A 26524-nucleotide genomic window follows, 5' to 3' on the forward strand; every position below is an offset into this window, starting at 1 on the left:
TGGCTTCTCGGAGTAAGAGAGCGCTCTACCTCGCTACGCTCCCTTTTATCCTAATTCCCGGACTCAGGCCCCTACCCCCTTCCCACGGTCTTCGATATGCTAATCGGATGTTCCGCAAGTTAATTCCTTTCTCACGCATGCCTTTGTTATTGCAGATTATGCGGCGGCGTCCATTACAAAGGTGCGCCGTGGGAATTTGTGCACGGCTGCCCGCGTGACCCCGCTCTCCCGATTATTTATACTAACAGCCTTATCCTTTAACTCCCCTAACAATGGTGCCTGCGTGCCCGAGCGTAATTATGCCGTCCCTCCGCTGCCTGTGCGGGGGTGCCTGATTATGCAGTTCAGATGCGCTGCGTGTTTTCTAATGATGCTCCTCCATCACAATGCTTATTTCCTCTGGCTGCCCCGTCGATACTGGCGTGTGTGGGGTGTGTGGGATGCGTTTCACCCGCGGTGGCCGAGTGGCCCCTCGCTGCGACCTTGCAATCTTAAGGCCGGTCGCAGCGCCGCGGTGCAAAGTAGCGTCGGGGGAGGTCGTCCAATTCCCTAGTCGCCGGAAACCGTGAAAGTTTAATCCCGATAAGGGCTTCTCGGATAAAAACCGGTCGGCCAGGTGACATCCCCTCGGAGCTCTATGGGGGGGGGGAATGCGTGCGGGTGTGTTCATGTGAGGTGAGGTGAGGGGGACGCGGGGTCGGCTCCGTCGCTTGGTGGTGGCGAGGTCGTAGCTGGGGCGCCTGCTGAACGGCTTCGTGGCGGCGGCATCACACATTTCTATTGTTTCAATTGCGCACGTCACGCTATTTACTGATATGTAGTACTGCGATGCCGATTAATATGTTATACTGCTAAATACGTTGAATTTTCTTAGCTGCAGCCCATTGCATTTCGTCTATCGTTTTGTGACATTCGTGGGAACATCACCCATTTAAATTTTTCCGTACCGCACCTTTACTTTCCACCAAAGTGGGGAGCACGCAGAGAGGTTCAATGTCCTAAATATTATTGACCTTGCTTTCTTACGGTGGGTGAGGATCATTGTGAGAGAGACATTGTTCTTCCATACCAAGAAAACACCATCGCACAATTTCCTGACACTGAAAGAGCATACGATGTCCTACAATAACACATTTTTCCGTCGCAAGGCCAAATGGGTACCACGTCAAGATTCCTCCAATTACAAAGCTGCAGGACAAAGACATCCTCACAAAACTGTCTCTAAAGAAACTTCTATTCCTTCGTGATTCATCACCTTCACTTGCAATCTCAAATGAAAGGAGTTTCAGGTTTACCTTGATCCAATCCAAAAGCCACCAGACAGACATGACTTCTTAGCTAGGGTCTAAAAACTCAAGGTTAATGAGATGCTTATTACGACTAACGAAGGCGGCGGCTTTGGATAGAAAAACAGTAGCTTGCACACCATTGGGTGGCAAAAACGTCGTCCACCTCATGCTCACATTTCGCTATGGATGAGGGAAACAATTCATGCAAGTCACATTGACACATTTATCAGTGCTGAGCTATCTCACCCCCATCAAGACCCTGCCCTTTTTCTATGCGGTCTGCAACCAAATGGTCCATGTGTAGTAAGTATTCAGGAGGCTTGACGACGGGGTCGGAGGCACACTTATTTATTAACACCAACTTGTGCACAGTAACGGGTACACACAGTACTTAAAGGGGCATCATCCCCTTCACTCGTCTACCAGGGAGACACAACATCTAACCCCGCTAACCTACGCCCGAGTCCTCCACTACGGACCTAGGGGAGGCTACCTATCCCAGCCCTGGTCAAGCTGGGATCCCGGCACCCTGAGTCTCCAGACCGGCTCTTATAAGAACGTCAGTCTGGGCTCTCGGGGCCACGCCACCGGCTTGCCCTGGTCGGCCCTGACAAGGACAGCGAGCCAGGGGAGTTCCGGGGCCTATCCTAGCTGGTCTTCAGTCTTCGCTGGTTTAAGCTCATACTTGACCTCGAGCCCTCCGGCTCACCACCTTTTATAGTACTCGGCCCCCCAGGAGGGGCCCATGGGGGATGCAGGTGCGGACGTCATTGTGAGCACCTCTTCTGTGTACAGCTCTAACCACGCCTTTTGTGTTTGTTAGCCATCCATGCCCATGCACAATTACACCTCTACATCACCCCCCCCTGTACAGCTCGCAGCCGTCCCCGGCTGCAACAAAATCAGAATAAAGGTGCATCCCTCCCCAAAACCGTGTGTGCCTCGCGTAATTTTAACAAGAACAAGAACAACAGGAAACAGAAAAAAAAACAACCCGGCGCACCCCCCCTGAATAAATACCCCATTCCGCAAAAAAACAACATATATACACGCACTCCGGACGCCCCCCTTTTCATCCGCAAGGGCCCCCCAACGGCCGACCTCACAAAAGTCTGCACGTTTTGGCGCGCGTTCTTGCGGCGGGCCCATCACAAGGGTCCGCCCCAGCTTGCCCAGTGGCGGGTGTCGACAGTCCGGGTGCGAAAGTGTCTGGCATCGCTGCCGGGTGACCCCCGACCCCCCCGGGAGGGGTTGGCGGTCGTGGACCCGTCACTCCTGTTGCACCTGGAGATGGGACAGTGGATGTCAGGTTAGGCGAAAGCAGTGACGTCGGGGAGTCGGCGGACCCATCACACGTTTGGCCATGCGTGTGTGTGTGCGAACCATGGGGCGGCGCAATGAACGGTTTCAGCCTGGAGGGGTGCACGTACCACCGACGCCTCCCCCATTTGACGCATACACATTGCGGCCGCAAGACCTGTACGACCTCCACGGGCCCCCGCCACGGCCGTACCAACTTTGACGAGGTCGCCAGCGGCACCTGGGGACAGTGCAACCATGCTCTGTCCCCCGGTTTCCATTTGAACACATGTACCCGCCCCAGCCTAAGCCTCTCGTTCGCCTTCTGGCGGAGTTCAGAATTTTGCACGGCCGCTTCCCGCGCCTCGGTTAATTTTCCGATGTTAAATTTAACGTGTTCGGACAATGTAGACTTCGCCTGAGGCGCCGAGAGCTTCAGCTGAGCCGTCACAGGCAGGTTAGCCTCGCGGCCATACATTAAAAAGAAAGGTGAAAATCCGGTGACCGCATGGGGAGCCATCCTGTAGGCTTGTAACACACCGGCAATGCGAAGGTCCCAATCTGTCTGGGATTCCGATACCTGCTGGGACAGCATGGACGTGATAGTCCGATGCAGCCGTTCCACCATCCCGTCAGTTTGTGGGTGATATGGGGAGGTCCGAATTTTCTCCATACCTAAGAGGTCGCACACCTCGCGGAGGAGTTTCCCCGAAAAATTCTTACCCTGGTCAGTCAGCAGCCGTTCCGGAGCACCCTTGTCGAAGACATAGCCCTGGACAAAGGCCTCCGCGATGGCTGCTGCCGACTGGTTGGCCAAGAGCCAGGCCATGGGCCATCTCGTGAAGTATTCGACCCCTGTCAATAAATACCTATTTCCCCTGGGTGTAGCGGGAAATGGCCCGAGAATATCCAGAGCAACGAGCTCGTTAATCCGGGAAACCTTTATGGACTGCAGCGGAGGGTTGGACCTCCTCGCCGGTGGCTTTCGCTGCGCGCATTGCGTGCACGACCCCAGGAGATCCCCCACGTCCTTTGCCATGCCCGGCCAGAAGAAATCGAGCTGGAGCATGGCAAGGGTTTTGTGAGTCCCCAAGTGCAGGAGCCGCTCATGCGCAGCCCATACCACCTTACCCCTCAATGCTGCAGGCACCACGAGCCGTTGGCGGCGGGATTTCCCATCCCAGTGCATTAAAAGCCCCTGGAACAACCCCCACGAGTCAACGTTCGCCACCCCCTGACCAACCCCCCCGGTGCGACGGCGCAGAGCGAGGAGGGAGGTGTCCTCCATTTGGAGGCGTCCCCACTCCGCAACCGACAACCCCAGCAACGAATCCCTCCCTTCTTGCTCGATAGGACCCGAAGCTGAAGGCGCATCGGCGGCGGCCACGAGGACCGAATCGGTGGTCACGTTCGGGGGCCTACAACGCCCCGAACCCAAGAGGCAAGCGCACTCCGAAGTGGGTGGCAACCGCGACAGGGCGTCAGCGTTCGTGTGGCGGACGCCCTTACGATATGTGGTGACAAAGTCGTAGTCTTGGAGAATCTCCAACCATCGAGACAACTGCCCCGATGGTTGTTGAACCCGCAGGGCGTACTGCAGAGCCGCATGATCTGTACGGACGGTGAAACGTCGACCGTACAGATACGGGCGGTACTGCTGAACGAAATAAACAATTGCCAATAATTCCCGACGGGTAATGCAGTACCGTTGTTCCGCCGGAGACAGTACCCGACTACCGTAAGCCACCACATGCTCTACGCCACCAATGAGCTGGGACAGCACGCCCCCAATGCCCGTGTTACTTGCGTCTGTATCGAGCAAGAAGGGTTGTGAGAAATCGGGTTAATTCAACGGCGGAGCCCCCACCAGGGCATTCCGGAGGGCGCGAAAAGCAGCCTCCTCCTCCGGCCCCCAATGGACGTCAAGGCATGCAATGGTTTCGCGATCGTAGCGAAGTCAGCCACAAACCGTCGGTAGTACGACGCGAACCCAATGAAACTCCTGACCTCTCCCACCGAGGTGGGAGTCGGCCAGGAGCTGACGCATTCCATTTTGGCGGGATCAGTGGATATCCCCGAGCGTCCAACAATATGACCCAAATACCGCACCGATTCGCGGAGCAAATGGCACTTCTGCAGTTTAAATTTCAAATTGGCAGCCCGCATTTTGAGAAAAACAGCACGCAACCTCTGGAGGTGTTCATCGAATGATTTGCTAAAGACGATAACATCGTCCAAGTAAATTAAACACGAATCCCATTGCAAGCCCGCCAAGACCAGTTCCATTAACCGCTGAAAAGTTGCTGGCGCAGAATGTAAGCCCATCGGCAAGCGGTTAAATTGGAAGAGGCCTTGCGGTGTACGGAAAGCAGTCTTAGGTTTGGATTTGTCATCCAGAGGAAGCTGCCAGAATCCAGAAAGTAAATCCAGGGTGGAAAAGAATTGCGCCCCCGCCAAGGCATCGAGCGACTCATCCATTCGAGGAAGCGGGTACGCATCTGCCACAAAAATTTTGTTCAATCGCCGAAAGTCGACACAAAACCGCAGTGAGCCGTCGTGTTTTTTCACCAAAACGATCGGCGCGCCCCACGGGCTGTTGGAAGGGGAAATTATATCGGCGGCTAGCATGTCATCAACGGCCGATTTGACATGATCCTTTTCGGCGGGACTCAACCGAAAGGGATTTTGGCGGATTGGCGCGCTGTCACCCGTGTCAATATGGTGTCGCAGCAATTTAGTACAACCAATATCAAATTTGTGTTGACTAAAAACGTCGGCAAATTCTTTCAGGAGAACTCGCAGCTGCGCACGCTGCGAGTCGGACAGGTGCACTGATCCCGCGCAAAGCGCATCCAGCCATCCGTCATCACAGTCCGAATGCGGTCGCGACGGAGGATCGGTGCTTACCTGACCCACGAGTGGTTCCTCATAGGGTGCTGGCGTTGCGTGTGCAAGCACGGTCCCTTGAGGAACCACGGCCGTTCGCGATCCTACATTAAGGACTGCAATGAAGGGGTCCCCATCCCCTTTCACCATGGTCTGAGCCACTAGCAAATCGGGTCCATTGACCCCGGCCCGAGATGGTCCCAACAAGACCCCCCGATCCGCAACCCCCTCAGCAAACGGCCGACGCAACCTAAGAGGGACGAGCATCTGAGCCCCCGGGGGTACACGCACAGTTTTTGCCACGAGCGCCTGCACGGTCGCAAACGCCCGACGCTCCGTGGCGGGGGAATACAAAAATATTACACGTCGGCCCGATGGGAGCTCGATGCACCCCTGGCCGATCAAGATACGAATGGGCATTTTGGCCAAGAAATCCATCCCCAACAGGCACAGAACCGCCAGTGAGGAGGAAACCAAAACAGGCCCGGATAATTTAATGTCTCCAATGCAAATTTTGGCGCGGATTTGCCCAATGATGCCTAGCGAGCCCCCGTTAGCAGCATAGCATTGCACGTCAATGGGGAACAAGGGACGACTTTGAACGGGAAGGATGTTATAAATCAAATCAGATATAATGGTCGCCGATGCTCCTGTGTCAATTAAAATCCGCACCTCTACCCCATCAATATGACCGACCACAACCGACGATCCCGCCGACGCTGCAATGACACGATGGGCGAGCTCCGACCACTGACCTGGTTGGAGCGCTCGCCGCATTTCAGAACAATCCGACGCAACGACCGCCGATTTGCGAGGCCTGTTCGTTTCAGCGCGTGAGTGTGTGTCGGATGTGTGCATGGGCCAAACGTGTGAGGTGCCACGACTCGCCGTATTTCTCTGCTGGAGCTTGGGTGGAGACGGCGCGGCGTCCTGACGAGGTGTCGCCCCGCGCTGACGGGGAGCCCGGCATCCTGAAGCAACGTGGCCTTGAAGGCCACAGTTGTAGCAGCGTGTGAGCGCCCCAGATGGCCTGGGCTGCTCCTGGCGGCTCGGTCCATTCCGAGCCTGTGGTCCCGCCGATCTCCATTCCCCCCGCCGCTCCACCCCGCAGACCTCCTCCGATGGGAGGGTGGTAGCCGCCATGACATGGCCGGCCACCCCCTTGGCGGTCTTGCGACGCAGGGACCGGAAGCCCCCGTGGATATGGAGCGCGACCAGCAAGGAAGACATCTCTGTGTCGTCTTGAGCCAAGACGGCGACGTCCAGCTCGTCCACGAGGAGCAACAGCTTTTCAGCCACCATAGCGTCCACTCCCTCCTCGTCCATCCGCGGAAAAGCTGCCTTCGCCAGGGCCAGGAGAGCCGTCCGGAAGGCCAGGGGCGATTCGTTGGCGCCCCGATGACGATCGTGGAACAGCTGCCTGCAGTCCGAAGGCGGGCCGTAGACAGCTGACAGCAGCTGCAGCGCCAAGTGCAGCGTGGCGCGCTTTTCCTTAGGCGCCGAGGTAAGGGTAGCCAGGGCGTCGTTGTCCAGCATCGCCGGCAGCGCGCGTAGTGCTTCGGCGTCCGTCCAGTTGGCCATCTCCTGATGAGCGATGAACCGTCTCTTGAAGCCGCCCCAGTCCCCGTCCGCGCCCACGAATTCTTTGAGAGGCGGCAGTCGCTGCTGTAACGCGACGTCCGTGGCTGCGGATCGCGCTCCGTTGTTCCCAGCAGACGTTACAGTGTGGGCGGGCTGTGAGCATGGCATCGCCGGTCGCTCCGTTGTTGACGCGCTGGCCGGTATTGATGATGTCACGGCTTGGGCTTGGCCCTCAGCAGTCACCTGACGTGGGCCGGCCCCGCCCTCTGCTCCCACTGTAGTGAAGGCGGGAAATTTAACCGCGAGCCGCGTCGGGGTGGCGGGAAACGGCGCCGTGCGTCAGCTGCCGTCGTCGTCCCGCGCAGCCCCTCCAGCCCCCAGCCGCGTGATCTCCTCCAACGTGGCGGCCGCAGCGTAGAGCAACTCCGCCAGGCGGGAGTGAGCCAGCCGAAGTCCCTCGGCCGACGCATCCCTCCCTTCCTGTCGTAGCGGCGCGGGTGTACTCAGCCCCGGCTGCTCCGATCCGACCTCGGCCATCTCTGGTGCCGGTTCGGCCGAGGTGTCCTCCATCTCCGACTCCCTGGTACGTGTCGTCCCTCGTGCGTCCATCGTTGAACGTTCACTTCTGACCCCAGATGTAGTAAGTATTCAGGAGGCTTGACGACGGGGTCGGAGGCACACTTATTTATTAACACCAACTTGTGCACAGTAACGGGTACACATACACTTAAAGGGGTATCGTCCCCTTCACTCGTCTAACAGGGAGACACAACATCTAACCCCGCTAACCTACGCCCGAGTCCTCCACTACGGAGCTAGGGGAGGCTACCTATCCCAGCCCTGGTCAAGCTGGGATCCCGGCACCCTGAGTCTCCAGACCGGCTCTGATAAGAACGTCAGTCTGGGCTCTCGGGGCCACGCCACCGGCTTGCCCTGGTCGGCCCTGACAAGGACAGCGAGCCAGGGGAGCTCCGGGGCCTATTCTAGCTGGTCTTCACTCTTCGCTGGTTAAAGCTAATACTCGACCTCGAGCCCTCCGGCTCACCACCTTTTATAGCACTCGGCCCCCGGGAGGGGCCCATGGGGGATGCAGGTGCGGACGTCAGTGTGAGCACCTCCTCTGTGTACGGCCCAAACCACGCCCCTTGGATTTGTTAGCCATCCGTGCCCATACACAATTACACCTCTACACCTCTATAAGTATCTCCGGAACCCATTACACATGCAGTGTAGACGTATTGTGTACACACAATGTATATACAGCGTACAAACAGTCTGCACATACACTGTATACACAAACACACTAACAAAAACGACTGCCATTCGCCAATACGTGGTGGTGACGTCACCATGGCGCTTGTGCCAGGCTATGTGCATGTTAAGGCCAGGTGAAGTGTCGAACTCCCGCCGGCAGGAGGTCACAGGGCAGACTCAGGTGCCATGGTTCAACTGAGATGACTGGCCGATGCACCACCTGTGCCCCCTACTGTGCCAACAGTGTACACACACACACGGTATGTGTGTACACTGTGCATTGAGATGATTTAGAAAATCATTAAGTGCATCTTTACCATGTGGCCAGACAACCAAAGTGTCATCAACATATCTAAACCAAAAGGATGGTTTTAATGTACTCGAGGCAAGTGCTCTTGTTTCAAAGTTCTCCATATACAGATTGGCTATAAATAACGCGATCTGACACAAAAACCTATATTATGAATAATATTGGTCGCGAAAGCCTGCTACGTGTTAAATTAAGTAGAACGTGTTGTCTATATTTATTTAAGTTGCGTATTTTGATGTGACGTCACCTTTATCACCCTCCCCCCCCCCATCGTCACAAATCGTCACAAATGTCTGACCGTCCCCTCCCCAGTTGCGTGACGTCATTTATGGACGGCCCCACACACACTGTATACACAGTTTGTACACACACACTGTATACACAGTTTGTACACACAATGTTAACGCAGTTGAGCTCACGCACCCAAAGGGTCAATGTTCAATAGAGAGATCCATGGAATAGGAATCTTAATGAACTTAAACTCTAACCCCGCTCTCTGACGTCACCACTGCATTACCTCATCGGCTGAGGGGGAGGTGTACCCCGCTAGTGACGTCATGTAACCTGCTGCCGCGTGACGTCACGAGACACCAGGAAGCTGCCGATCCGCGCGCGCGCTCACTGAGATCCGAGGTGAGAAGTTCACATCGTGGTGGTTGTTGTTGTTGTTGTGGTGGTTGTTGTTCTTGTGGTGGTTGTTGTTGTTTACCCAGGCAGAGCCTCGCTCCGTCTCTCTCTCGTAGGAATATCAATTGAGTAGCAGCGAGTCTGGAATCGATGTCCAGGTTGGAACATTACAACGCGGGGCCTTGCCTCCTGCCCTCGCCTGATTGCATTTGCTTTAATTATCTGCTTAAGTTTAATTTGTCTTCATCTGGCTCACAACTTTGAAACTTTGTTTCTTTTAAATATTTCTACAGTTTTTTTTATTATCCTACCAGGCCAAGCCCACTTGAGCTGCTATACCGCTCTTGTCTTCAGAAGCGACCTTCCCACAACAAAGTGGCTTATCAACGTGTGGAAATATCTGTCGGTCAAATACTCTAAACGCGTGGTGATGTTGACTCTAAACGTGGAGGGGAAAACCCTGAGGATCCGGAGGAAAATCCACGCGACCACGGGGAGAGAGAGACACGCAAACTCCAAATATACAGGAGGGGTCGCGATTGAACCCACCAGCTCCTGTAATCCATGAGAGGCAGTTAACATCTCCCAGCCACCATGGTGCACACTCGAGTACATGACCACAATGAGTCTCAGCACTCTAATTCAGGAGCGTTCTGCCGGGTTGGTTTTGCTGATGCACCCTTTAGACCGATGAACAACTATTTTTATGATAATTGTTTTTTTACCCTTTTATCTGGCAAGAAAACTGACTCCTTTTTTATACGAGGAATCATGTTTGCATAGATCACAATACCTGCAGTCATAATGCAAACAAAAAACATAACTCTGATAATGTATGCACTGTCCTTGAAGTTGGTACACACCCGAGACAGTTTTCCTTAGAGCCTAGTCTCTCTCTTTGATGGTGCATTGTCTTTGAGTTGTGCGCCTTTTGGCGTCATCTGGTCCAACACCATGTGAGACTAGGCTCTAAGGAAAGCTGTCTCGGGTGTGGACCAATCTACTTTAAGGACAGTGCATACATTATCAGAGTTATGTTTTTTGTTTGCATTATGACTTAAGGTATTGTGGTGTATGCAAACATGACTCCTCGTAAAAAAAAGGGTCAGTTTTGTTGCCAGATAAAAGGGTAAAAAAAAACAATAATATTTTTTAATGGCAAATGAGATTCCAATGGTGTAAACTATTTTTATATTACCAATCATGGCTCACAGAGCTGTTAGATCTTTTGTCAGAAGCCACCTGGCCATAGATGATAGCTCAACGAAATGGCTTTTCACGTGGAAGATTGTAGCAGCCAAATAATCTAAATGCATGTTACTAAATGTGGAGGGGAAAATCGAAGGACCCAGAGAAAAAATAATCCGAGTGAGCGAGTGTACTCATTTGTGTTAGTGTACTCCGTGAGCGTACTCTAAGTGCGTGGGTTCGATTCCAACCCTGACGCATTTATAATTGCAGTTTACATTTTTTTATTTTTTATTTCTCTCCCTGTAGTGGCATTGATTTTTCTCCACATTTAGAAACATGCGTTTTGAGAATTTTGCTGCAATACATTTCCATATTATAACCCACTAAGTTGAGCTATCATTTGTGTCCAGGTCGATTCTGAAAACGAGCTATGCAGCTCAGATGGCCTCACCTGGTAAAATAAAAATATTGTACTGTGTTTGAGGGTTTTCCAATTTAATTTCTCATTTAGCAGTTAAAGATTATGTTTCAGGAGGGTCCTGCATTGGACTGTTTGACCACCACGAACTATATTTAGAGTTTAGGTTTGGGAGAAAAACGGAAAACCCAGTGGAACACCAATACCGACGGTGACGGCCGACGCCAGGATAGCAGCCACGGGCTCGAAGCGGGGGCAACCCGGCTCTTGTCCCAAGAAAGGAATCCGCTCCCCGCTGCCCTCCATGGTGACGCATCGCACGCTGAGCCCCAACTTTTCCAGGTCGGTACCTGCAATACACTCGTGGCATAACACGCTCGACACGTATAACTCCTGGTTACACACCTGGTGTTCGAGGCGACCCTTAAGGGTGACCCTCCACAGCAGTCCCACTTCCACTTGCAGTGTGCAGCGCACGATCCGGGGCCTGTAGGCGGCCCACTTCAACCCCGACCACGCTGCAGTGTGTTGCACTCACGAGTGACGTTACCGCCGCCCCCGTGTCCAGCAGAATCTGAGTACGCCGTCTGTTCACCTGCCCTTCTACGAGCGACGTGGCCCCCATTATTCCTGCCACCAGCTCCCGCAGCCAGTCACCCGCAGTCGCCGCATTCTGGGGTGTTGTTGTCGGCATCTGTGTGGGGGTCACTCGCTCACCATTATCACGACAGTTTATTTGTGTTGGGACCACGTCGATTGCACCCCTCTGTGGTCCCCTCTTTAGGGAGGCCTTGGTTTTTAACCCTCGTGCTTCTCTCGCGCGGGCGATCTGGCGACTGTCTCTCACGAGATGCCCCCATTGGTCACATAGATAGCACGCACGGGGAAGGGCGGTGGCTCCATAGGAGGCCCCTTGTCCACTCCCCCTTACCCTCCTAGTGCGCATTTGTTCGAGTTCTGCCTCCTATTGAGATACTCGCCTGGTTAGCCCCGCGACCATGGAGCGTAGCCCTCCCACCTCGGACTGGACTATCTCCGCTGTAGACTGCAGCTTGGTAACGTTCAGGTGTACTTGCGTCACCTCCCCGCATACTTGGGTTACCTCCTCTCGTACTTGGGTCACATGGCCTGCGTTATCTCCTATACCGGTCTGTATCCCTGCCACCTATCCTGGGGTTGTCTCACGGGGTCCCGGAGGCTCCCTCGTCCCCCCCCTCACCTCCTCCTCTGGAAGAAAACTTGCAATGGTGCTATCCCGTCCCAGCCGTCGGAATTCCGCACGCTCACGAGCAAATCTCTCGCACACACACACACACGTGCGCGTGCTCGGCAAGGGTGTTAAATGGGGGATATGGGCAGTTCGCATCTGGCTGACACCCCGTTGTGCTTGTCAGATGCTGCTGAACTTTCTCGATGGCGAGGTCATCGATGATCTTGGCAGTGTATCCCGGGCATGCGCTCTGTGTTAGCAAGCGTGATTTATTTTCGTGCGCGCTCACGGAGATCTGAAGTGAGAAGTTCACATCGTGGTTATTGTTGTCGTGGTGGTAGTTATTGTTTACCCAGGTCGAGCCTCGCTCCTTCTCTCTCGTAGGGAGGCCGCTTTGGATTGCACCACTCTTCGATTTCACATTAACATGCTAATTTATTACATTAACATCACTAGCCCCGGCCACTTCTTTATGACCCTTGGGCTACACCCATTTCAAACCTTTTAAAAACAGTCTGCCTCAGCAGCAGTCCATGCATTTTCTATCAGAGTGTTTTTGTTTGCATTCTGACCACAAGTATTGTGGTTAATGCACACATGATTCCATGTAAAAGGTTTCAGTTTGGTGTTTTAACATCTTAACACCTGTTTTGTTGCCAGAAAAACGGGGAAAACCTATTCTCATATTTTGGTACTGGCAAAGGTTCCATGATGAAATATTGCAGTATATTAGAGGTGAGCCGTGCGTGTGCAGAGAGGACAGTAAGGAGTTGGAAGTTAATTAATTTTGTGGCAAAAATGCAGGCCTTTATAATATGTAAGGATAATGTGGTAAATGAGAAAAAATATAGCAGTGGCGGGGTATTGGAGTGTGCATGTGTTACAGGTGTTGAAGGTGAACAGGTAAGCTAAAAATTGCGTGAAAAACATAATAACTTACCCTTGAGTACGCATGGAATTTTTGATGTGTGTATGTTTCAAAGTGTTGGCGCAATTTGGTTCTCAAAAAAACACACAGAGTCTGCTTTATTTATATACATTTATACTCATCTTGGAATGTTTTGTATACGGTTTCTCCACATTTATTTCAGTAATTTAGTTCATTTGGAATACAGTAAAGTACTTATTTCAATTGTGATATATATTTTAGTTGCTGTTAACCTAACCCCATTATTTAGGTAAGGCTTAAATATTGAATATCGGCATTTTACCTTTCGCACGGCACTTTCCAAGAATGTAACCTCCGCGCTATTCAAGGGGCTGCTGTATTTTCTGTCCATCAGCTATAGCACAGTACGGATTTTCAGCAGCAACTAGATCTCTGCTTTCTTGGTGTAATTACGGCCTATAGTACCATAAAGAAGCTTGGGGTTTTGGATTGTTTTTTTGTTTTAGATGTCTCTGCCTCTGCTCACATTCGTTGAGGATTTTTATGATTTTAGGCAGGCCTATCTAAAGCTGTGTGACCAGGAGTCGGATCCCTTTCTTGTTCAATTTGGCTTGTGGCCGAAATTCTCTCTGGCCCCATGCATTACATTACGTAGCATTTTCAAATAATGATGTGTTTTGAGAAGCTCACAATGGCGCTATAAAAAGTTGCATTTCATACAGTAACAATGATACGCTAATCGATGCCTGGTTATAGTCAAGGGATTATCCCCTGCTGGTCAACCATGTTACGCATGTTGATGATCTGGTCATGGCTACTCAATGATTGAGTTGGAGAATCGTGTTCTGTGCTTGGAGAATTCCATGACGAAATGGGGCCTTGCATATGTTCTACAAAAAGATCACCTCCCTGGGAAAATCTTGACTTAAAGCTTTCGTAACTGCAGGAAAAGTGACGTGACTTTACCGAAAGACCCAAAGAACACCTCTCTGGGAATTTAATGTCATACAGCACTGCACCTGCTCAGCTCTCCATGAATAATCAGGTCGTTCTACACGTGGTGGAGGAGCTCCTATACCTGGTTAATGTGTTCACGACCAGCTCTGGTTTGGCATCCAAAGTCTCACTTCAAATTAGTCTAGCAGCATTCTTTCATTAGGCTCTGTAACACTATGTGGAAGCTGCCTGAACTTTTTTACATACAAAGCTGTGAGTGTCCATCGCCAAGGTCTAGTCCATTGCAAAGGTCTCGTCAAAAAAACAGGCAATAGTCTACATTATAGACTGCCAATACACTCACCGAGGTTAAGAACCAGGCTACAGTCTACATTAGTCGTTTTTTTGCTTCTATTCACTTTATTTGTATTTTTATTTTCTATCTACATGACTTTACCGAAATAACCAAAGAATATGGATTCCCGCTGTCACTAAAGTTTTAAGTCAAGATTTTCCCAGGGAGGTGATCTTTTTGTAGAACATATGCAAGGCCCCATTTCGTCATGGAATTCAACAGGTACAGAACAAGATTTTATAAGAATGGATACAGTCAGGAAATTAACACTGCACATATGCAGCTTAAGTTAGATCTGTTCATCCTCGCATTCAAGCTCATCTGAGCCTGGCTTCACACCTCTAAGTTGCAAATGAACATTAATTTATACATTTCTGCATAATACAAATAATATTCTTTTCAACAGCCTTTGCTATGTTAGCTAATTTTTCTTAAATAAATATTCCTGTCATAGCTAGACAACCGAAATTGTGTGCTTGGAGTTTTTGGTAAACATTCATTTTGAAGACACTAGGGTGTCCAGGCATATTTATGACCATTTTCCCTCTCATTGTGTGCCTTAAGAGCCCGCGTGATGAATTGGGGAATCTCTCACTATATCATGAAAATATGAATATGTATAGATGTGTAAGTCATGTGTGACTGTGTATATATGCATTCCTCTGTGCCTCAATACTCACATAGATGGTGTCGACATGCTTTTCTGTTTGCAGCTGACGCTCGCTCTGCAGAATTGGTCTGATGGAGCAAAGGCACTCAGCGCAGCTCGGTACAATAAGGAAACAATGCGACCAGAATGCAAACATCACTGATCGTACTGGAAACTTGACACAGCACCAGAGAACACACACAGGAGAGAAACCCTTAAAGTGCAGTGTGTGTGGGAAGGCATTTTCAGATTCATCTACTCTTAAACAACACCAGAGAACACACACAGGAAAGAAACCTTTCAAGTGCACTCTGTGTGGGAAGTTGTTTGCAAAGCCATCAAATCTTAAGACCCACCAGAGAACACACACAGGAGAAAAACCTTTTAAGTGCACTCTGTGTGAGAAGGCATTTTCAGATTCATCTACTCTTAAACAACACCAGAGAACACACACAGGAAAGAAACCTTTCAAGTGCACTGTGTGTGAGAAGGCGTTTGCACAGTCACCAAATCTTCAAAGACACCAGAGAACACACACAGGAGAGAAACCTTTCAAGTGCACTGTGTGTGAGGAGGCATTTGCATGGTCATCCTATCTTAAATCACACCAGAGAACACACACAGGAGAGACACCTTTTAAGTGCACTCTGTGTGGAAAGGCGTTGGCAAAGTCATCAAATCTTAAGATCCACCAGAGAACACACACAGGAGAGAAACCTTTTAAGTGCACTTTGTGTGGGAAGGCGTTTGCAATGTCATCAAATCTTAAGACCCACCAGAAAACACACACAGGAGAGAAACCTTTTAAGTGCACTCTGTGTGGGAAGGCATTTGCAAAGTCATCAACTCTTCAGACCCACCAGAGAACACACACAGGAGATAAGCCCTTCAAGTGCAGTGTGTGTGGGAAGGCATTTTTTGATTCATCTACTCTTAAACAACATCAGAGAACACACACAGGAAAGAAACCTTTCAAGTGCACTGTGTGTGAGAAGGCGTTTGCACAGTCACCAAATCTTCAAAGACACCAGAGAACACACACAGGAGAGAAACCTTTCAAGTGCACTGTGTGTGAGGAGGCATTTGCATGGTCATCCTATCTTAAATCACACCAGAGAACACACACAGGAGAGACACCTTTTAAGTGCACTCTGTGTGGAAAGGCGTTGGCAAAGTCATCAAATCTTAAGATCCACCAGAGAACACACACAGGAGAGAAACCTTTTAAGTGCACTTTGTGTGGGAAGGCGTTTGCAATGTCATCAAATCTTAAGACCCACCAGAAAACACACACAGGAGAGAAACCTTTTAAGTGCACTCTGTGTGGGAAGGCATTTGCAAAGTCATCAACTCTTCAGACCCACCAGAGAACACACACAGGAGATAAGCCCTTCAAGTGCAGTGTGTGTGGGAAGGCATTTTTTGATTCATCTACTCTTAAACAACATCAGAGAACACACACAGGAAAGAAACCTTTCAAGTGCACTGTGTGTGAGAAGGCGTTTGCACGGTTACCACATCTTCAAAGACACCAGAGAACACACACAGGAGAGAAACATTTCAAGTGCATTGTGTGTGGGAAGGCGTTTGCACAGTCATCACATCTTCAAAGACACCAGAGAACACACACAGGAGAGAAACCCTTCAAGTGCACTGTGTGTGAGAAGGCATTTTCATGGTCGTCATATCTTCAGACCCACCAGAGAACACACACAGGAGATAAGCCCTTCAAGTGCAGTGTGTGTGGGAAGGCATTTTTTTTATTTATCTACTCTTAAACAACACCAGAGAACACACACAGGAGAGATGCCCTTCAAGTGCAGTGTGTGTGAGAAGGCATTTTCAGATTCATCTACTCTTAAACAACACCAGAGAACACACACAGGAGAGAAACCTTTTAAGTGCACTCTGTGTGGGAAGGCGTTTGCAAAGTCATCAAATCTTCAGACCCATCAGAGAATACACACAGGAGATAAACCCTTCAAGTGCAGTGTGTGTGGGAAGGTATTTCCAGATTCATCTACTCTTAAACAACACCAGAGAACACACACAGGAGAGAAACATTTCAAGTGCATTGTGTGTGACAAGGCGTTTGCAAAGTCATCAATTCTTAAATCACACCAGAGAACACACACAGGAGAGAAACCTTTCAAGTGCACTCTGTGTGGGAAGGTGTTTGCAAAGTCATCAAATCTTAAAAAACACCAGAGAACACACACGCATCAGAAAATCCACAAGAAGTGTAATCTGAAATCAGCTTGTGAAAGTCAAAGTGCTGCAATGACCCCATTGTTCATGAAACAAGAACCAGAAGACAACCCCAGCCTGGACACTTTGAAAGGTATCAAGGTGAAATATGAAGAGGCGAAGGTGAAATGTGAAGAAGTAGCAGTGAAGAGCGTAGAAGTGAAGGTTAAATTTGAAGATGATTCAACTCCAAAATCGGACCTTCACATAGATGGAGGCAGTGTGAAGCAGGAACTAAATTCTGACTGTGAGGCAGAGCGAGGCAACTCCCAGGAGTTTGTGGATGTGGAGGTGTGGGTGGACTTCTTAGACAATACAAAGTCAAATGGAGACCAGGGAGATGTGCAAGCTTGAGACAATTAAGCTCCAATGGATGCACCTTTGTCACAGACCTTTCTAATGAATATAATGTGAAGTTGAACACTCAATTTCTAGGTTCAAACTGCAGTGTAAGAGTGGCCAGTATTTGTGGATCTGTGGGTTGGGTCGTTCTCGAATCCGGAGCGACTCATGTTTTTTGTATCATATCTCATCTTAGACACTCGATGGGTGCCCAAAATGGGCATCTGCCCCTGTGTGCCACAAGGTGACCGTTCACTGGCCTGCATGTGGATATGAGTTTGTAAGTCGGGGGCGATGATTGATATGCCAGTCGGATTTGAACCTTGAACCTCTGCAACAAATAGAGAATGTACTACTACTTGGCTTCCCTTTATGAGAGTGCGGCACATATAGGCCTAATCTCGTCAGATCAACTAGTAAATACGTTGCAACGTGACGCAGTACATTTCAGTATAGTAATAAAACGTTGCCAATGTGCCCTTTGATTATTTTGAATCATAATTGAAAGAATACCTGTCTGATTTTGTACGTACATACAACATTTTGTGTATTAATGTCAAACATGGAATATGTGATGTCAGGACGTGGGCGATCTGGGGACTGTCTCTCACGAGATGTCCCCATTGGTCGCATAGATAGCACGCACGGGGAAGGGCGGTGGCTCCATAAGAGGCCCCTTGCCTACTTCCCCTTACCCTCCCAGTGCGCATTTGTTTGAGTTCTGCCTCTTATTGAGATACTCACCTGGTTAGCCCCCCGACCATGGAGCGTAGCCCTCCCACCTCGGACTGGACTATCTCCGCTGTGGACTGCAGCTTGGTCACATTCAGGTGTACTTGCGTCACCTCCCCGCATACTTGGGTTACCTCCTCGCGTACTTGGGTCGCATGGCCTGTGATATCTCCTATGCCGGTCTGTATCCCTGCCACCCATCCTGGGGTTGTCTCACGGGGTCCCGGAGGCTCCCTCGTCCCCCCCCCTCACCTCCTCTGGAAGAAGACTTGCAATGGTGCTATCCCGTCCCAGCCGTCGGAATTCCGCACGCTCACAAACAAATCTCTCACACACACACGTGCGCGTGCTCAGCAACGGTGTTAGATGGGGGATATGGGTAGTTCGCATCTGCCTCAGACCATGCTTTCCCACCTGATGACGGACACTTGTGTTGCGCCCGAAACGTGATTTATTTTATTTTATACCTATGTGACTTTCTCGAAAGAACCAAAGAGTATGAATTCCTGCAGTTACGAAAACTTCAAATTAAGAATGCATTTTCTATCAGAGTATGTTTTTGTTTGCATTCTGACCACAAGTATTGTGGTTAATGCACACATGATTCCTTGTAAAAGGTTTCAGTTTGGTGGTTTAACATCTTAACACCTGTTTTGTTGCCAGAAAAACGGGGAAAACCTATTCTCATATTTTGGTACTGGCAAAGGTTCCATGATGAAATATTACAGTATATTAGAGGTGAACCGTGCGTGTGCAGAGAGGACAATAAGGAGCCGGAAGTTAATGCATTTTGGGGCAAAAATGCAGGCCTGATTATAAGTAAAGATAATGTGGTAAATGAGAAAAAATATAGCAGCGGCGGGGTGTTGGAGTGTGCAGGTGTTACAGGTGTTGAAGGTGAACAGGTAAGCTAAAAATTGTGTGAAAAACATAATAACGTTCCCTTGAGTACGCATGGCATTTTTGATGTGTGTATGTTTCAAAGTGTTGGTGCAATTTGGTTCTCAAAAAAACAGTCTGCTTTAATTCTAGATTTGAAGCTTTCGTGACTGCAAGGATTCATATTCTTAGGTTTTTTCGGTAAAGTCACGTAGGTAAAACATCAAAATTAATAAAAATAAAATAAAATAAAGATAACGACGTTTCGGAGGCAACACAAGTCTCCGTCATCAGGTGGGACCGTCACAGCCAGATTAGCTGCATCAAGTGAGGCAATGATTCAAGATGTAATCCCTTAAAAGCGAGTTGAGAGGGGGGGGGAGCTCATCAGAATGTGGTAGCCAATGAATGGAACGTATCGGGAGGGGGGCGGGGCCAAAAGGGTGGGCGACGGCGTGGAAGCGATTGTGCGCAAGCGACAAACTGCTGCACACACCAACGCATTGGACAGAGAGGGGGGAGGGGGAGGCCTGATACACATGATAGAAAAGAAAAGAAAATGCGCATGTTTATACCAATGCTGGCTGAACAATGAAGGGATTACTGTTAAACACTGGGGATGTTATCACTCGGTAAAGTAAAGTAAAATAGTGCCTGTCAGATAAGATGGTCCAAAAAAGTGTAATTAAGTCTTTTTTGCGTGGTTAATAACATATTTCCAATGATTACTAAGTTTGTACCCATCATCAGGGTTGAAATTATGTCTGTGTATATTTGTATGGCTTCGTGTACAAACCTTTGATGGTAGCCAGGAGGTTTGCAGAGAACCTTGGTCTCGGAAAAGACAATTTCATGAGAGCCCACCGAGTTGTAGCAATGATCGGCAACGGCCGAAGAATCAGTTCTGCCGTGTTTCAGATCTGACTTGTGCTCGCGGACACGATCAGCAACATGACGTTTCGTTTCTCCAATGTAGCAATCACCACAAATGCAACTCAATTTGTAGACTCCAGGATACTGTAAGTCAGGAACGACATCCTTCACAGATGGAATCAGATCACGGATTTTATGCACTGTACTGAATCGGACTTGGATCTTATGTTTGTTTAGAATTTTGGAGATCTTTTTTTTTGTCTTTTCCGAGACCAAGGTTCTCTGCAAACCTCCTGGCTACCATCAAATGTTTGTACACGAAGCCATACAAATATACAAACACAGACATAATTTCAACCGTGATGATGGGTACAAACTTAGTAATCATTGGAAAGATGTTATTAACCACGCAAAAAAGACTTAATTACACTTTTTTGGACCATCTTATCTGACAGGCACTATTTTACTTTACTTTACCGAGTGTTAACATCCCCAGTGTTTAACAGTAATCCCTTCATTGTTCAGCCAGCATTGGTATAAACATGCGCATTTTCTTTTCTTTTCTATCATGTGTATCAGGCCTCCCCCTCCCCCCTCTCTGTCCAATGCGTTGGCGTGTGCAGCAGTTTGTCGCTTGCGCACAATCGCTTCCACGCCGTCGCCCACCCTTTTGGCCCCGCCCCCCTCCCTCCCGATACGTTCCATTCATTGGCTACCACATTCTGATGAGCTCCCCCCCTCTCCTCCCCCCTCAACTCGCTTTTAAAGGATTACATCTTGAATCATTGCCTCACTTGATGCAGCTAATCTGGCTGTGACGGTCCCACCTGATGACGGAGACTTGTGTTGCCTCCGAGACGTCGTGATCTTTATTTTATTTTTATTAATTTTGATGTTTTACCTACGTTACTTTACCGAAAAAACCTAAGAATACAGTCTGCTTTATTTATATACATTCATACCCATCTTGGAATGTTTTGTATACGGTTTCTCCACATTTATTTCAGTAATTTAGTTTATTGGGAATACAGTACAGTACTTATTTCAATTGTGATGTATATTTTATATGCCGTTTACCTAACCCCATTATTTAGGTAAGGCTTTAGTATTGAACATCGGCATTTTAGCTTTCGCACGGCACTTTCCAAGAATGTAACCTCCGCGCTATTCAAGGGGCTGCTGTATTTTCTGTCCATCAGCTATAGCATAGGAATACGGATTTTCAGCAGAAACTAGATCTCTGCTTTCTTGGTGTAATTACGGCCTATAGTACCATAAAGAGGCTTGGGGTTTTGGATTGTTTTTGGTTTTAGATATCTCTGCCTCTGCTCACATTCGTTGAGGATTTTTATGTTTTTTGGATGGCCCATCTAAAGCTGCGTGACCAGGAGTCGGATCCCTTTCCTGTTCAATTTGGCTTGTGGCTGAAATTCCCTCTGGCCCCATGCATTACATTACGTAGCATTTTCAAATAATTGTGTTTTGAGAAGCTCACAATGGCCCTATAAAAAATGCACTCCATACAGTAACAATGATACGCTAATCGATGCCTGGTTATAGTCAAGGGATCGTCCTTGGCTGGTCAACCATGTTACGCATGTTGATGATCTGGTCATGGCTACTCAATGATATTGAGTTGGAGAATCGTGTTCTGTACCTGGAGAATTCCATGACGAAATTGGGCCTTGCATATGTTCTACAAAAATAGATCACCTCCTTGGGAAAATCTTAACTTCAAGCTTTCGTGACTGCAGGAATTCATATTCTTTGGGTCTTTCGGTAAAGTCACGTGAACACCTCCCTGAGAATTTAATGTGATACAACACTGCACCTTCTCATCTCTCCACAGAGGTCGCAATCGGGTACCCGATACCCGTACCCTACCCGATACCCGGCTGCCCGTACCCGGCCGGGTATTGGGTAGGGTACCCGTTTGCGACCTCTGGCTCTCCATGAATAATCAGGTGGTTCTACACGTGGTGGAGGCGCTCCTATACTTGGTTAATGTGTTCACGACTAGCTCTGGTTTGGCATCCAAAGTCTCACTTCAAATTGGTCTAGCAGCTTTCTTTCATTAGGCTCTGGAACACTATGTGGAAGCTGCCTGGACTCTTTCTCCATACCAAGCTGTGAGTGTCCATCGCCAAGGTCTAGTCCATCGCCAAGTTCTAGTCGAAAAACCAGGCTATAGTCTAAATTATAGACTGCCAGGACACTCACCGAGGTTAAGAACTAGGCTACAGTCTACATTTGTTATTTTATCTTTATTTGTATTCACTTTATTTATATTATTATTTTCTATCTATGTGACTTTACCGAAATAACCAAAGAATATTAATTCCTGTAATCACGAAAGTTTTAAGTCAAAATTTAACCACCTTTTTACCATGCAAGTGTATGAACATGTAAAGTTTGTATTTGCTGTCAAGTATATTGACTCGATTGAACATGGAGGTTAAATCATAATAATAGCTTATTTTAGTTTGGCTCTGGAAATTTTTATAAGAATGGAAACAGTCAGGAAATTAACAATGCAAATATTCAGCTGAAGTTAAATCTGTTCATCCTCGCATTCAAGCTAATCTGAGCCTGGCTTCACACCTCTAAGTTGCAAATGAACATTAATTTATACATTTCTGCATAATACAAATAGTATTCTTTTCAACAGCCTTTGCTAGGTTAACAAATTTTTCTTAAATAAATATTCCTGTCATAGCTAGACAACCGAAATGTTGTGCTTGGAGTTTTTAGTAAGCATTCATTTTGAAGACACTAGGGTGTCCAGGCATATTTATAACCATTGGCCCTCTCATTTTGTGCCTTAACAGCCCGCGTGATGAATTGGGGAATTATTTTCACTATATCATGAATATAGGAATAAGTATAGATGTGTAAGTCATGTGTGACTGTATATAAGCATTCTTCTGTGCCTTGATACTGACGTAGATGGTGTGGATATGTTTTTCTGACTGCAGCTGACGCTTCCTCTGACGCTTCCTCTGCAGAATTGGTCTGATGGAGCAAAGGGACTCGGGGCAGCTCAGTACAAGAAGGAAACAATTCGACCAGTATGCAGACAGCACGAATCGTACTTGAAGTTTGACACAACACCAGATAACTCACACAGGAGAGAAACCCCTCAAGTGCACTGTGTGAGAAGGCATTTACAGAGTCATCACATCTTAAAATACACCAGAAAACACACAGGAGAGAAACCCTTCAGGTGCACTTTGTGTGAGAAGGCATTTTTAGATTCATCACTTCTTAAAATATACCAGAGAATACACACCGGAGAGAATCCCTTCAAGTGCACTGTGTGTGGAAGTGCATTTGCACAGTCATCAATTCTTCATGACCACCAGAGAACGCACACAGGAGAGAACCCCTTCAAGTGCACTGTATGAGAAGGCATTTGCACGATCATCACATCTTAAAAAACACCAGAGAACGCACACAGGAGAGAACCCCTTCAAGTGCACTGTGTGTGAGAAGGCATTTGCAAAGTCATCAAATCTTCAGAGTCACCAGAGAACATGCACAGGAGAGAAACCCTTCTGGTGCACTATGTGTTAAAATGCATTTACAGAGTCATCTCATCTTCACGACCACGAAAGAACACAGGACAGAAACCCTTCAAGTGCACTATGTGTGAGAAGGCATTTACAGAGTCATCACATCTTCACGACCACGAAAGAACACACATAGGACAGAAACCCTTCAAGTGCACTCTGTGTGAGAAGGCATTTGCAAAGCCATCAAATCTTCATATTCACCAGAGAACGCACACAGGAGACAAACCCTTCAAGTGCACTATGTGTGAGAAGGCATTTACAAAGTCATCGCATCTTAAAACACTGCAGAGAATGCACACAGGGGAGAGACCTTTCAAGTGCACTGTGTGAGAAGGCTTTTGCAAAGTCATCAAATCTTCAGAGTCACCAGAGAATGCACACAGGAGAGAAACCCTTCAAGTGAACTATGTGTGAGAAGGAATTTACAGAGTCATCACATCTTAAAAAACACCAGAGAACACACACAGGAGAGAAACCCTTCAAGTGCACTATGTGTGAGAAGGCATTTGCAAGGTCATCAAATCTTCAAAGACACCAGAGAATACACACCGGAGAGAAACCTTTTAAGTGCACTATGTGTGAGAAGGCATTTGCAATGTCATCAAATCTTCAGAGTCACCAGAGAACGCACACAAGAGAGAAACCCTTCAAGTGCACTATGTATGAGAAGGCATTTACAGATTCATCACATCTTAAAAAACACCAGAGAACACACACAAGAGAGAAATCCTTCAAGTGCACTGTGTGTGGAAGCGCATTTGCAACGTTATCAAATCTTCAAAGCCACCAGATACCACACACAGGAGAGAAACTCTTCAGGTGCACTATGTGTGAGAAGGCATTTACAGAGTCATCAAATATTGAAATGCACCAGAGAATGCACACAGGAGAGAAACCCTTCAAGTGCACTGTGTGTGGGAAGGCATTTGCATGGTCATCACATCTTCAAAGACACCACAGAACACACAGGCATCAAAAGATCCCCAAGGAGCGGAGTCTGAAATCGGCTTGTGCAAGTCCAAGTGCTGCAATGAGCCCATCCCTGCTGAAAAAAGAACCAGAATTTGATTCCAGCTTGGACGCAATGAAATGTATCAAGGCGGATTTTGAAGAGGTGAAATGTGAAGAAGTGATGGTGAAGAGCGAAGAAGCGATGGTAAAATGTGAAGATGAAGATTCAACTCCAAAATCGGACCTTCACATCGATGTAGGCAACGTGAAGCAGGAGGAGAATTCTGACTGTGAGGCAGAGCGAGGCAACTCCCAGGAGTTTGTGGAAGTGGAGGTGTGGGTGGACTTCTTAGACAATAGAAAGTCAAATGCAGACCCGGTAGATGTGTAAGCTTGAGACAATGAAACTCCAATAAATGCACTTTTGTCACAGACTAAAAGAACACCAAAGAAAGTACTGTCTGTGAAAAGACATTTGCACGATCATCAGTTCTTCAGATCCACCAGAGAACAAACGGATAAACCCTTCATGTGCAGTGTATGTGGGAAGGAATTTTCAGGTTCACCTGCTCTTAAAAATCACCAGAGAACACAGGTGTAATGATTGTGGTGTCGCTGCTGTGTACACACGCTCATGTGTGACGTCACTGCGTTACTACCACGTGGGTCTACACACACACATGACGTCATCCCGGCTGGAATGACGTCAGTGCCGGTGCTGGACACATGACCGAATCCGAGTGGGGGGCCGGGGGCCGAGGGGGACCTCCGGGGGCACGTGGACAGCAGGAGGCTTCGAGAGGGTGCTCGAAGGGTGATGTGGCCAGGGTGAGGCCGGTCACGCCAAGGCCCATATAAGCAGCCTCGGGGTTCGAGTCTGCCCGTGCCGAGAATGAAGATGCCTCGTGAAGATGCCAAGAAGAGAAGGCCTCCAGTGAGCGGACCTGCCAACAGCCCATCTGGCTGGGTCACGCTAGAGTAGCTAGAAGAGAAGTGTGTGTTAGCGAGGGTAGGTCGGTGGTCACACCCTATGTGTAAAGTAAGAGTAACTGTTGAGTCACTGTTGTGTTCATTAAGAAATGAGTGTTGCATCCCAAGAAGTGTGTGCGCCAAATATGAACCCATTACACAGGCATCAGAAGATCCCCAAGGAGCAGAGTCTAAAATCGGCTTGTGAACGTCAAAAGTGCTGCAAGGCGCCCATCCTTAATGATAAGAACTACAAGAAAATCCCACCTTGGACACTTTAAAATGTATCAAGGTGAAATTTGAAGAGGCGTAGGTGAAATGTGAAGATGCGGCAGTGAAGAGCGACGTGTAGCAGGAGGAGAATTCTGACTGATGCAGAGCGAGGCAACTCCCAGCAGTTTGTGGAAGTGGAGGTGTGGCTGGACTTCTTAGAAAATACAAAGTCAAATGGAGACCCGGTAGATGTGTAAGCTTGAGACAATGAAGCTCCAATAGATTCACCTTTGTCACAGGTGTTTTATGAAATAATGAGAAGTTGAACACTCAATTCCTAGGTTCAAACTGAAGAGTAAGAGCAGCCAGTATTTGTGGACCTATGGGTTGGGTAGATCTCTAACCAGGAGTAAGAGCCAATAAGCTCCCAAGCATTCTCTATATTATGATAATTTTTGCATTCATGTGGAGCTTAATTGCCCATAATTCGATCGCGTTAATTTCAATGTTTGGTGAAACCCGCCACTGCGCGATTTGTTCTCCAACACACCGGTGTGCTGTACTAGTGTAGTGTAATAACGCCGACTGTTGTCCAGCAACGGCAACTGCGGTGGACAAATAGTACACACGCCAGTGAGCATATACACGGGTGTGTCGGCAGGGCAGAAGAATTGGGGCAAGGGTCATTGAAGACCCCATCTGGAAGCTCCTGGAACCTGCTAGTGAGTTCGAGAAGGGAGGCGCAGCCAGGGCGGAGCCAGGCCGCACTGGGTAGCATAAAAGCAGCTCAGAGTGGGAGCTCAGGGCTGTCAATTTTGGGAGTGGGCTCATCTCGTCGTGGCTGTCATCTTC

At 48.5% G+C, this 26524-nt stretch overlaps 2 protein-coding genes across 2 annotated transcripts; both read left to right on the forward strand.

Annotated features, from left to right (window-relative positions):
• The first annotated feature begins 9177 nt into the window (after positions 1 to 9177).
• Positions 9178 to 18341, forward strand: LOC133361627 (oocyte zinc finger protein XlCOF6-like). The gene is made up of 4 exons (XM_061580607.1): positions 9178 to 9252; positions 11015 to 11197; positions 14959 to 16631; positions 16696 to 18341. The coding sequence occupies exons 3-4, from the start codon at positions 14987 to 14989 to the stop codon at positions 17493 to 17495; spliced, it is 2445 nt and encodes an 814-aa protein (XP_061436591.1). The 5' UTR covers positions 9178 to 9252; positions 11015 to 11197; positions 14959 to 14986; the 3' UTR covers positions 17496 to 18341.
• A 764-nt stretch (positions 18342 to 19105) lies between these two features.
• LOC133361620 (zinc finger protein 664-like) lies at positions 19106 to 25273 on the forward strand. Its single transcript, XM_061580592.1, has 2 exons — positions 19106 to 19120; positions 22973 to 25273. The coding sequence occupies exon 2, from the start codon at positions 23946 to 23948 to the stop codon at positions 24879 to 24881; it is 936 nt and encodes a 311-aa protein (XP_061436576.1). The 5' UTR covers positions 19106 to 19120; positions 22973 to 23945; the 3' UTR covers positions 24882 to 25273.
• Positions 25274 to 26524: the final 1251 nt, after the last annotated feature.

Source organism: Lethenteron reissneri, unplaced genomic scaffold (genome assembly GCF_015708825.2).
Source record: "Lethenteron reissneri isolate LAM-NWPU_2019-01 unplaced genomic scaffold, ASM1570882v1 scaffold_115, whole genome shotgun sequence".
Classification (NCBI taxonomy): Eukaryota; Metazoa; Chordata; class Hyperoartia; order Petromyzontiformes; family Petromyzontidae; genus Lethenteron; species Lethenteron reissneri.

Bases quoted from the DNA above. Each gene is read 5' to 3' on its own strand.
- LOC133361620 (XM_061580592.1), top strand. From the start codon at position 23,946: ATGTGTGAGAAGGAATTTACAGAGTCATCACATCTTAAAAAACACCAG.
- LOC133361627 (XM_061580607.1), top strand. From the start codon at position 14,987: ATGGAGCAAAGGCACTCAGCGCAGCTCGGTACAATAAGGAAACAATGC. The intron at 16,632-16,695 runs GTGTGTGTGGGA...GAACACACACAG, and splicing joins AGATAAGCCCTTCAAGTGCA to GAGAGATGCCCTTCAAGTGC.